The sequence below is a fragment of the Perca fluviatilis genome, chromosome 18 (assembly GCF_010015445.1).
Source record: "Perca fluviatilis chromosome 18, GENO_Pfluv_1.0, whole genome shotgun sequence".
Taxonomy (NCBI): domain Eukaryota; kingdom Metazoa; phylum Chordata; class Actinopteri; order Perciformes; family Percidae; genus Perca; species Perca fluviatilis.
In genome coordinates, this window is record NC_053129.1 from 13,205,767 (window position 1) to 13,219,246 (window position 13,480).

Genomic DNA, 13,480 nt, shown 5'->3' on the forward strand with positions numbered 1-13,480 from the left:
ATGCCCCAAACAACTCCACATTTAAAAATAAAAAAAATAAAAAAATATAAAAAAAAAGGAAACTGCTCCACATTATTAGTCCATGACTGTTAGTGACAGTTTGTCCCTAAATGAAGAGACTGCATGGTTTTGTCGGTCCCACCACTCTGGCAAATGCTGACCATTCACTTCCTGACACAGCAGTTGTATTTAACACAGCCACGTGCCCCTGTCGACCTCACGCGCACACACACACACACACGCACGCACGCACGCGCGCGCACACACACACACACACACACACACACACACACACACGCTTTGTGTTGGTTTTAAAAGTAATTCTAAACAGTGAAAAGGAGCTCTCAAACACAAGCAGAACACATATTACGTGCATACACGGTGTCTCAGAGTTTTCCAAACTACAAAACCTAGCATAGGTGAAGGCATACGATTAAAGTATACGAGTGACTCTAACAACATATGACATAGCTGTCCAAATATATATATATATATATATATATATATATATGTTTCATACATCAATAAGAGAAGAGACACAGAAAAACACAAAAACCGCCACGTGACATCAACTTTTTCCTTTTATTTCAAAATATTCTCCCAACAGGATGAAACTCAGAGAAGCCCAGAGGGTCCAAAGCCAATAGAGCCGTCTAGAACAGAAGCACCACTCATTATTGCTATGTCACTCTGCTGCAGGACAAGGCGCTCAGGAGGGGGGTAAAAATAAAAATAAAATGGGAAATAAAGTCAAACACAAAGACCCACAAACACATTCACTCCGGCACACATGTACAAAAGGAGCTAAGTGAAACACTGGTGGTGATTCTAAAAAACTAAGATCTTTTTAAAAAGCTGCAGATGTTCTCCATGGCGACTATGAACTTGGTTTCTTGTAGCTCTGCATCTGAACTGCTGATATACATCCACAAGTCCTCACCTTAACCATCAGGGGGGAATTAGTCAGAGTGCCAAACGCAATAATGATCTTTCAGAGACTACAAATATGGCAGAGCTGGTTTAGAGATCATAACAGTCCTGTTTACGGCCCCCTTTAGGCAAGTAAAAGAACATCTGCAGCCGCCTGATAAAAAGGTTGCGGTCGAATAGTCAAAAACTCGATGGAAAACGTCATGAGGTCAAAGAAAGATGTGAAGGAGAATTCAAAAGGACTTAGGAAATCCCAACCGTGGTGCTCAGAGAATCCGACTGCACTTAGGCTACGTAATTAGTGCAACCGCGAATGTTACTGACGCGGATCTGCCGTGGTGAAACTACAACGGTACTGAAGATAGACTACTAAAAGTGCATCTTAGATACTTGGCCCTGTGCGTTCTTACTTTTTTGTTTCAAGCAGGCTATATACAGTAACTTACATGATAATTTGCGTACCTTGTCGGCCATGTTGTGTTTGTTTTCGTGAATGGCCGAATGGTGTGTCACTTAAATGTTGCTGCCACAACGAATTGTGGGACGGCATTATCTCCTTTCCTTTCGTAAAGGATGGTCCTGTGTTCCCTATCCTCAAGGAGATAAGAAATGAAGCATTAAAGCAACTTTCCTTAGCATTTAGAGAATTCGACAAGCTCTTATCATGGCTGCAACTTAGATACTTCCGGGTCATTTCACTCAGTTAGGAAACTTCCTAAGCAAAAAAAGACTTATTCGACCACAGCCAAACGCATCATTCTGTCTTTCTGCGATACAGAATGGAGGAGGAAGGACAATTCCGGGCAAAACATACTGTAGGTAAGGGAGATAAAAGGAGTGTGAATATATGGAAAAGGGGCTGCTGGTTGTCCGTCTCTACTATCACAAGTCTAAAAAAAATTCAGCATGGTACAAAAATCGTCAGTAAAAAAAGATGCTTTGCTGCCATGGAGTCAGAGGGGACGAGTCGGTGGACGCGCCCGTGTCTTTACGCCTTCTCCTCAGTCGCCTCCTCCGCTGCTTCAGTTACCTGGAGGGAAGAAGAGGGGAAAGAGTTACCCAACGATGCCACAGGTAAGTTCCAAAGCGGATTGGAATTTACTAGCCTTGAAAGGAAACCAACTACTTTTGCTTGGCTTGACACCTCTCTCATGTCTGTGAGCTACATGGGAAGCTAGAGCCAGGAGGCGGTTAGCATAGCTTCGAACTGGAAAGATTGGAAACAGGTTGAAACAGCTAGCCTGGCTCTGTTTCAAAAGTGTAAAAAAATAAAAATAAAAAACACATACCAGCACCTCTAAAGCTCACTAATTAAAAACTTGTAACTGGTTTGTGTAATACGTACAAAAACTGATGACCGAGCTATATTTGAGGCTAGCTGTTTCCCCGGATTCCAGTCTCCCAGCTAAGCTAACCATCTCCTGGCGCTAGCTTCATATGTAGCATACAGCCAGGAGAACGTTGTCGATCTTCTCATCTTACTCTTCAATGTTGATTTATTCCTTTACGTATGATACAGGAATTGCATTGGCCTGTTTATTTTCTTAAATGTAGCTACGCAGAGAAGAGTTTACGTTAAAATGTAATACGTACAGAACAGCTGCAATGTCGGGGTTTTTTTACTTTGAAAACCTGGGCCTTAAGCAGGTTTAGTCCACTTACTGATTGTTGTGACAGATAGTTTCGTTTTAATGTCTGAGTTTTTAAGATTTCCAACTCTGGAAATGAAATGTCAACAGTCATTGGGACAATTTCTCCAGTAGAAGGTAGTTCCAAAAATAACTCTTCACAGTGAGATCTGTGGATTATCAAGGGAAACGGGAACCTTGTTTCTGAAAAGACACGCTGCTGTTGAATTTTTCAATTGTCTTTTTTATGCTGTGAGCAGCACAAACAATATGTCATTCACCTCCATTGTATTGGGGTGTCAGGTATGGACATTTCAAACCTCAGCAAATTAACCAAAACTATCAACAGTTGCGAAAGGTAAAATGTAGCCACTCACCCTAATTTGATGATTGGTCCGGCTTCAAGCTGCTAGCTCAAATGATTATCTGTGAATGTTTCTCTGCTTAAAATCTTGTAGTGTTCACATGATTGGCTTATGTGATATTATTAAACCACCATAGCTAAGATTTTTACTAAATTGCTCTGAAAAGTTACTCATTGAAACCCATAACTCCTCTAGTATCTGCAGAAATCATCTCTTTATTTCCTCTTCCTGACCACTGGTGAAGCCAGCAGCCTATTGCTGCTTTTCCACAGCATGGTACAACTCGACTCTACTCGATTCACTGTTGTTTGGTTTTCCATTAGCAAAAGTTTTGGATAGCACCTGGTACTGTATTTATTACAACCTTTTTTTGCAAATGAATGTAACCTTTTTACAATTTCACAAATTACAAATTCAGCCAAGGTTCCAAGTGAGACGATTTTAGAAGGTGGAGTTAAAACAATGCAGACCATTGATTGGTCAGAGAGAATCGTCAATAGCGCAACACGGGACATCCTGCACAAACCTGCCATTTTTAAATAGTTAAGTTAGCGTCAATAGCACGTCCCCAATTTTTTGTACGCGTAATTTTTTTTTTTATTCACTCAGGCACCATTCAAAACTACGCCGTACAATTGACAAAGTGCAGACGTTCCTCTGTTTGGTGGCCAATTAAAGGATTCAGAGAATTGGGTGGAAGATGATGTAATGGCTTTCAGCTGAGAATCCCGCCTACACCGAGGGAGTAGTATCCGCAGTGGAAAACGAAAAGAGAAAAGTACTGGTAACCAAAAAGTGAGTCGAGTGGAGCAGAGCCACACCATACAGTGGAAACACAGTGAGCCAATCACATTTCACCTCACAGCTGTGATGAACAGCAAACCTTGTATGCGCATGGGTTAAAAGTTGTCCTTGGCCCACTTCACTCCACACAGCGACAAAAATGCCAGACATCCTCCATTCTTCTCTTCTTCACTCTCTCACTCACTAAGGTCTCCTTCATTCTCTCTCTCTCTCTCTCTCTCGGACACGCCACAGCACTCCAAAGCACACTGGGTAAATGTTTGCACAATAACATACAATTTTTCTGAATAAGTTAGTGTCCAAACACACACTCGAGATGGATTAGAAACACTCGACCATACCCTTAACTCTGACTGTCTCACTCTGCCCTCTCACTGACATCAAGGAGGGAGCCATGCTTCTGTTGGAAGACACTCTGACAGACGGACGAGACACGTAGATCTGTGTGTGTGTGTGTGTGTGTGTGTGTGTGTGGGGGGGGGGTGTCAGCATGCATCGTGAGTCGAAATAGATGTGTAGTGGTAGGAAAAAGTGTGGCAATGCAGTGGAGAAATATAGTGTATGTGTGTTCATGGTATACACAAATTGACAAAATAAGGGAATAAAGATCATTATTTTCTTGTCTGTCTGACTGAATGTTTTCTTCTTTCATCAACACGTTTTTTTTTTTTCTTTCTAATTTTCCCTCCTCATACCTCATTGGTCTTGGTCTCTCCGTTCTGGGCGGGGCCGTCATCCTTCTTACCCTTAGCGCCGCCTTTCTTTGCCTTCGCCCCCTTATCGTCTGCCACCTTCTGCGTGCAAGAAAAGAGAAAACTGCATTAAACTGCATGAAAATGACATGATGGTACATATCATCATGCTTGGAAAATATTCCCACTATGACCTCAAAGTGATCTATCTACATGTGAGGCTCATTGTCTTTTGCTCATTTTGACCAAAAATAACTAAAAATTTAAGTATATAATTATTATAATATTTAACCAATACTCAAAGTAAATACTAATACATTCCTGTATTGTTTTTAAAGGGGTGAAAGAATGAGCCCTGGATACTGTAGGTGTAGCTGCAAAGTCTGATTGCATGTGAGGAGCTCTGTGTGTGTGTGTGTGTGTGTGTGTGTGTGTGTGTGTGTGTGTGTGTGTGTGTGTGTGTGTGTGTGTGTGTTTTCCACATCCAGCGGCCTTGGTCACGCACATGAATGAGTAGTGAGGGGCAACCGAGTGCCTCGGACTGTTGCAAATTCATGGGGATATAAATAAATCATTGTAGGCGTAGGTGTGTGTGTGTGTGTACTTTACCTTGACGATGGCCTTCTTGGGCTTGGCCTCAGACTTGGGTGGAGCAGGTTTCTGCAAATTAAGCAGAAGTTATTTAGGATTGACCAACTGAGCAGTGCACAGTTTCGGATAAATATTATCCATGTTATCTATATTATCTATATTATTAATTTGTATTTAGTTCCCCCTCCTCTCACTTCACTGTTTCTACACTTACAGAGACATTTCTGTACTGTTTAAAATCCTGTTACCTAAGCCACAAGAGCTGCTTAGAGTATTCACTGGGACTGACACAGAACACATGGAGACTGTACTGGCTCCCACTGTAGATATTAATAATAACCAAGTACTTGTACCATATTTCCTATAAAGCAGTGGGATCCGACAATATTCCTGTGCAAAGTAGTTTTAAATACCTGCCTCTTTTCAAAATGAACTGACTTCAGACCAGTGAACAATGACTATATCAGATGGGAGTTCAAATTCTGGCCACTCAGTGTGAGAAAGTTTGCTGCAGAGCTTTTCCAGGCCGCTGAGTGTGGACCTCGTTAGCCTGAAGCCACGAGCTACAGTAACACTGCTGTGACAAAATTAAATCATGTGATTCTTTCTCAAAATATCTCTGTTTTTCTTCACGGACACACATGAGATGATAAATGAAAGACATAAATTCTTCTTACGCTGGGGGATGGGGGGCTAGAAATTTATAATTAGGTGCAGGAAATTGCCGACCATATTAGAATTTAGAAACACAAGGAAGAGTATATTTTTGACACGCAGTCCAAATAGTAGCCGATAAACAACATAGCAGTGCTGGTTTGCTGCCAAAAAAATTCACATGTTTATAAGATGACCGCTGAAGGCATTCAAAGAACCAGGAAATTAGATCAGATCAGGAAACATGCACAACATTTACAGCAGCATGTTTACATCAGTCCAGTCACATTAAAAGCTTAAAGGAGTAGTTTGGCATTTTGGGAAATAGCCTACAGTTATTCTCTTTCTTCTTCTTACCATTCTCATGTCTGTCCGTTAAAACATGAAGCTACAGCCAAGAGAGGGTTAGCATTAAAACTGGGAACAGCTAGCACAGTGATTTCCTGGTCTCCATAGGTCGCCTGGCCAAGAAATAGTCTCCCGTAAAATGGCGATTTGTCTTTTTTACAGTTTGTTTATTTCACAGATTAAACAAACAAGATTTATTGTGTTAATTTGTGAGCTGGTAGTTTTTACTTTTCGCCGGAGCCAGACTAGCTCTCACCCTCGTTTCCAGTCTTGCTAAGCTAAGCTAATTGGCTGCTAGCTGCATAATAAGCATATTTCCCAAAATTCGAAACTATTCCTTTAAAGTGCACATGCAAATGTATGAACACATGCAAAGACTCAATACTGATGGGTTCAACATGCAAAGTACAACACAGATAAAAACATACGGCCTGTATGGCAGAGCTGCATGATCACATCAAAATTATAACCTAATGATTCATTTGCTAGATAACAGTATTATTGTAAATAACCATAATCAATAGCTTTACTAGGATTTGGGGAACAATTTGAGCATTTTTAATGCAAATTGAACATTTTCTATGAATAGTTTTGGTTACTGTCGAGTCAACTTTAGTTGGGGATCTAATTAGGAAGAACATGCTTTTTTGGTACAATTTTCTAAACTCATTCACTGCTACGGAAAGGAGGAAGAATTATGACTAAAAAAGTCATTAAAATAACATGTCCAGGGTAAAGGTTGGTAACAAAAAGTGATAAAAGGCCTTTAATTAACAGGGCAAGACATTAAAAATACACCAATGCGTAAGGCTTGAGCCTTCCTTTTAATCATGCAGCCCCACACTTGAACAAGGTGTTGCAACAGACCAGACTGAGAATGGACAAAGACAACAGAGAAAAGACAGGCGTACCAAGCCAGACAAAATCCTCAGGGAACATGTTTATGGAATTTGTGAATTGCCTTGATCAAATCCATAAACTGGGAGAGGACTTTACTCTGAACCTTGGTAATATGACACTTACTGTACTAACCCACAAAACTGAGGCGGGATGAGGACAGTGAGAGAGGTGAAGACAGGGAGGGGAGAACGAAACTTACCGCTGACAATCTCTGTGACCTTCTGGGGGGCTACCGGAGCAAGGGATGATCAATGAGAGAGAGAGGGAGAGAGAAAAAAAAAAAAAAAAAAAAAAAAAGAAAAGAAAAAAGAGACAGTGACAGAGAGAGACAGATATCAGTTGTACCTTTGCGGGCTGATCGTGAGTGCTCTGTGACTGCTACAGGTGTCCTAATCATTAACCTGTCATGTGTCTATTCTCTCACTCACACACACACACACACACACACACACACACACACACACTATCACTTAGTACAATAAAAACACAGCACACAAACACACGCCTGCACGCCCACACACAGCACACACGAAACATGTACCTCTTGCTTTGTGACTTTGGAGGCCTCCTTGCCCTCAGGTCCCTCTGGAGACTGTAGGAAATTCAACAAGGAATGGAGAGACCGTTAACAGGTTAAGTGTGTGTATGAGCCCTCTACAGTTTTTTTTCTGGCTGTTTTTATCTAGCATCATCAAAACATTTTAGTTTTTAAAAATGAGATGTGGTTCACAAGGGGTTTTCTCTGTTTAGATGTGTATATGTAGTTCACACTATCTGTGCAGTAATACAGGGAGCCAGGATGAGTTGTAAAGACAAATAATGCTAATCATTAAGCAGCTTTCAGAAAAGGTCAGAGGGTTACAAACTGACATGAAAAGTGCTGGAGGCTCCTTTTTTATTATAGAGAAATGCTTAACTTCATGGACAGACATCACACTTACTAATAATAATATAGAAAATGTGTACCTGTGTGCTGAAACAATTGGTTGATTAATCAATCAACAACAGAACAATTATCTGCAACAATTTTGTTTTGGGATCAAATGTTAATTGTCTTTTTAGGCAACTATTTTTGATAATCCATAAAACGTTTTTATTTTATTAGCAAAAATGCCACAAAAAAATAACTACTTCCACTTTCTCTTTTGTTATCATTTGCGAGATTGATTACCGGTAGTCTTATGATATTAAATTGAATATGTGGGTTTGGGACTATACTGGTCGAAACAAAAAAAGCAATTTGAAGACATCAGCTGGGGCTTTGGGAAATGTTTCACTATTTTAGATATATTTAATGGACCAAATGATTAAATCGAGAAAATAATCAACAGATTAACTGATAATTAAAATAACCCTACAGCCCTGTCTATAACACTAGTTTTTTTATAATACAAAACTTAGTTTTAAAGTCCAGTGCATATAATAAAAACAGCATAATAGCGCACACAACACAATACGTTCTTTCCCTACTGATTTACTAATACATGGTCAGGTAGCCTATTAAAATATTGTATTCATATATTGAGGATTTTAACACAGTTATGAAAAAAAGAGTTCTGAGATGTCTTACATTTTGATTTAAAATTACTTTTGTATTTTCTGAATTTATTTAGGATTTTGTATTTTTCTTAAAATAATAGAAACAAACTGTTAGCCTTTGTTTCACATAACGAACCCCTAGTTTTAATCTAAAAGGACCCCTAAACTGACACAAATTAGACCACGGACCCCCATCTGATAAGACTTTGACCCAGGGCCCCTTACCTGATTTTTTGCTTTTGGATGTTTTATTGCAGAAAGTGAATGAAACCCATGAGCAAAATAGTCGTACAATCTGTCATTGTGTTACTTATGGATGAAATTATAGTGAAAATAAATGATTCCCCTTTTTGTTTGGGATCCCCTAGAACCCTCATCAAGGACCCCCGGGGGGTCCCCGGACCCCACTTTGAGAACCACTGATGTAGGCGTTTTGTACCAAATGCAATTTCATATTATCTAATGTTGACATGTGGCGATTACCATTTTAATGGAGGCACCTTGCTTACATGCCAAGAACTGAGCTCCCCAAAGAACGATGGAGTATAAAACAACACACCGCGAGGGCTGTCAGCCTCTATTCACATCATCAACATGGTATACAGGCTGCTGCTCAGGCTGCAGCCAGGTAAGGACAGTGTACAGGAGAGCCCACCCCCACCATGGGGGAAAAAAAAAGGTTGGTTAAGCCTGCAGGTTGGGAATCGCATCATTTGCATGTGGGCGACCTCCGCCCCTAGAGGCCCCCCATTCTCTGTCCTCAAAGGCGAATCTGCGCAGACAATGGCAGTTTGTAGATGGCAGAAAAGCCAATTTCCATGTATGCACTGATACAATGCACTGGAGCTCGTCGTGCAATGCTGTTTAGATAGTGCCACGGTCTCTTTTAACACAGCGGCAATTGTCCCTGATCCCCTCTTTCTTTTTTCCTTTCTCTCCGTCTGGATTTGGGTTTGTTCAATCGGCTTGGCGCCTACCATTCATCCCCACCGGAGAACCAAAATGAGACAGGGAAGTGGGCATCTTTTTTTACGGTTAAGAGTACACATTATTCAGAATCAATAAATCGCATATATATGCGTGAAACGCGCCTCGAAGAATTATCATCACGCACGTCTCCTACGGGAATTACGCATCCATCCATCCGGTGGGTCCGTCTGACATTCACCAGTGCGCACAGTGGACAGGGAAGTGGCAAATAAAACGACCACAGGAACGGCCATTGAAATGAACACAGGGACATTTATAATGTAAAGAGAAAAATGATTATAATAAAATCTCACGTATACACTCAAAGACGTGTTAAATACACCTGAAAGGTTGCGGACGAAGAGACGCTTCCTGAAACTTTGGCATCACCTCACCTGCCTCGACGGCGCCACAGAAATCGCGCACTGCTATTTTCCTCAAATGCACGAACAGAAAAACTACAGTAAAGTCAGCTGGATGGCACAGACGGCACTCACCTTTCTCTTCGGCATTTTTACGCGTCAATTATTCTCCACCAAGCACGGAAAGATTAAGGTCAAACCCGAAGGTCCAGTAGAGGCGAATTTGAACTACCCCGAAATACAGGATCAATATCTAAGCACCTTCGATAATATGTTGATTATATGCACTCCCCAAAACTCTATACCTCCCGCAGCCATTGGCTAGTGGAGTCCAAATCCTCTCCTGTGCTGACTCCTGATTGGCTCGTCTCGTCACTATGTAAATAAGAGGCCAGCGGACATTGGCCGAGATTTATCAGAGGGGGTCTGTGATTGGCTACGCGCTCTTTGTGCGCAGATCCCACCAGACGGCGATGGTTGAGAGAGAAAAGTGGAGACAGGCCAATGAAAGCAGGGCCGACTCTCGGTGGATCTGGGAAATGTAGGATGAGAGAGACGTTGTAAATAAAACACAAAGGACCAGAAAAATGGGCACAATGGCACAATGTCGGCCATAGAAGAGCTCCAGAAAATCTGGCGAGCATTGTGTCTTGTAGGGTTTCCACTGCTGTAAAGAACTAGAGTAATCGCACGCCACATTTTGCACAACCAATAGCCCATCGCTGCAGAGGCACCAGTCCCTGTAGGAACATGATACTAGTCAAACAATACAGTGAATAACGTCGCCGTAAATTCAGACAAATTAGACCACTGAGTGAATTATTACATGATACAGACTTGTTTTCATGGGAGTGTAAAGCATCAGACAGGTGTACATGTACATAGGTTGAAGGCTAAATTGTGCTCAAGTACATTTAATATGCCCTGCTTCATTTGAGTTCTCTCTCTATTAAGACCAGAATTATCCAGCAAAGTCAGAATAAAATTCACTGAATAACTGTAAAGAACACTATAAAAGAGCCTATGCCCTTAGACTAGGATACATGCCATAGTGTATTAATATGTAGCCTGTAATGTGTTTTGGGAGGCTATATATTATTTGTTTGAATTGTCTCTCGCATAATGAACGCTTCTCAAATTGTTTATTATAACATGTATATTTAAAAAAAAAAGAAGAAGAAGAAGAAGAAGAAGAAGAAGAAGAAGAAGAGAGGAATAAGTTGTGTCTTTGAAACTGCACTGTAATGTGTTAACACTAGGATACTGATTTAACGTTTTCTCCATTGATACCCATTCAGACACCTCATCTCTGGGCATCTGCTGATACAGAGTGATGGAGACAAAGAACACCGCATTCAATGTGGATCGGTCCATCATGGCTGATGCTCCATCCACCAAATAAGGTCAGTATTGGCACCGATACTTATCCGGTGTATCGGATCCATGTACGCTAGCAAATACTGTAAACCACCCACTTCTGGGCAAAAGTGAAAACTCAATGGACAACTCTGATAAGGTATATAAAAGCCAAGGTTCAACAGCTAACCCAGTTGATTAGGATGTGTCTCTGTCCTAATGGGCCACTTCCAAGCTTAAGGTTACAACCCTAGTGCTCGTATAAAGGCCAGATAATAGTCCAAAACGGACCTGGATGCACAGGCGGTTCTGTTTATACTACATTAGGTGCCTGCATACACAAACATATTCACACTATGTATGTCTGCGTGTACAGTCTGTGTAGTCATACAGTCAGTCCACATGGACCCTCATTGATATGGGCAGATGATGAAATGAAATTTCACAAACCATTGCGCCCATGTGGCTGCGGAAGTTATAAATTGGACTTTAGTCAGCCCAAATGCCCCTTAGCCTAAGGGGCAGCAAGTTCTGATCTGGTACGCTCTGGTACCTCAGTTTAGATTGGCCCCAGAGTCCCATAACTACCTCTCTGGGCAGCCCAAGTGACTCTTTCAGCACATTGTTGGGACTTGGGCAAAATCCTAAACATAATCTTAAGTAATTCTAATAACTGACCCAGGTTTTTTAAGTGTTTTACAACACCTATGGTGCCCCTTGTGCCTGTGCCCCTCATTGCACCCATCCAGGGCGCTGCGTTTTAAGTCACACCTAACCCTGTGTTACACAGGTGTCTGTTTTTTTGTTCTATCTTGCTCCTGTGCCTTACCAAGTTCGTGCACACCACTGTTCAGATTTATTGCCTCAGTTGCCGCACATAACTTCTTTCACAGGATACTAAATCGCTGAATGGAACCACTGGCTACTAAATGGATTTAAGAGACTGAAGAGTGCAATTATATTCTCAAAATTGCTTTTGCTGTAGTTTAAATCAGAATGAATGGTCTTCATGAAGGCCATAGAGTTGTTTTTAAATTGTTCATGCATCAATTTGTGCAACAGCTCCAATTTGTACATAAAGCATTCACAATTTCTCAGAATTAAGTTGATGTCTTTGAATTGCTCGTCCAAATAATGGTCCAAAACCCAACAATATTTAATTTCCTCTCACAAATGACAAAGAAAGATTTAAGAAGCTGAAACCAGAGATGGTTTGGCATTTCTCGCTTTAACGATTATTACTCAACCATTGTCTAAACAGTTGCAGATTTCACTTTCTGTCAATTGACTAAATCAGTTAATCAACTAATTGTTTTAGCTCTACTTGAATGTCTAACAGGCCATTGTTTTCTATATGTGAAAGGCGTTTTGGGGTTAACTAAAATCACATTTTCTAGACTCTTCAACAAATTAATTTTTATTTAACAGTAAACATATGCTCAAACTCGGTTAATGACTAGAGGCCATCTGTGCTTTGATAGTTACTTAATTTATGATAATATTCTGTGTATGCAAACCAACTTTGCAACAGTAATAGTCTAGAAACTCTTCTATAAAACAATGGCTTTCGTCATATTCTACATTGCGAACCTTAAGCACACCATTTTAAACATGGAAGGCCAAAAAAACATTCTACAGAGGAGTCAACAAAAGCAACCTCGACATTCTTGTGTAGCATCACAATAGACACACACACACACACACACACACACACAAATCTCACAATAGACAGAGCTTTCCTGCCCAAACAAACAAAACCCCTTCATGTTTGAAGTCAACCCAGAACACACAGGAGCAGGTAGCTTGATGGCCGCTCCACTGTTTCCAGATAGATTTGCACCGTCAGCTAAATGCAAGGGGGAAAAAAAACACAATGAACATGTTCAACACATACATACATAAAAGACACAAAAATAATCCATGCTGGAAACGAAGAATCCCCAAAAACGTTTTATTCACATTGAGAAGTTCTTTGGCACAGGTGACCACTACTTTTCTGTTTGTACTTTTTTTTTGTCTTGATTGTACCCTTTTGTCACTTATTATGGGCATCAGTTGTGTTTTTCCCCTGGATGCTTTCCTTTTGTATTGTAAGCCTAACATCGTTCAGATTTTTCATTTAGAGTCTTAGAGCCTGCTGTGTGCACCCAAGACATTTCTGGCCTTGACAGAGTGTGCTTAGACATCTTTAGACACCCAACAGATACACAGAAACGTGCACAAAGGACCAACAAAAGTTAGAAATTGTGATGCCTGGTTTGATTGCCTACACACAATACATCAGGGTTTCACTATTTAAAATAAAACAATTGAATGATTGAATTTAAACACTTGTGCACCAA

General features: G+C 40.7%; 1 protein-coding gene across 6 annotated transcripts; it reads right to left on the reverse strand.

Moving 5' to 3' along the window:
* Nucleotides 1-563: 563 nt before the first annotated feature.
* hmgn3 (high mobility group nucleosomal binding domain 3) lies at nucleotides 564-10,134 on the reverse strand. 6 transcript variants are annotated; one of them, XM_039782219.1, is made up of 7 exons: nucleotides 9,918-10,111; nucleotides 7,454-7,504; nucleotides 7,112-7,141; nucleotides 5,029-5,079; nucleotides 4,423-4,518; nucleotides 4,069-4,168; nucleotides 564-1,960 (listed from the first exon to the last, which is right to left on the reverse strand). In XM_039782219.1, exons 1-7 carry the CDS (start codon nucleotides 9,930-9,932, stop codon nucleotides 1,953-1,955), a joined length of 351 nt encoding a protein of 116 aa, XP_039638153.1. In that variant the 5' UTR covers nucleotides 9,933-10,111; the 3' UTR covers nucleotides 564-1,952. The 6 variants fall into 6 exon arrangements, with proteins under 6 accessions (XP_039638153.1, XP_039638152.1, XP_039638157.1 ...); XM_039782218.1 differs by having other exon boundaries at nucleotides 4,423-4,521; nucleotides 9,918-10,103; XM_039782223.1 differs by lacking the exon at nucleotides 4,069-4,168 and having other exon boundaries at nucleotides 9,918-10,134.
* Between the last annotated feature and the right edge of the window lie 3,346 nt (nucleotides 10,135-13,480).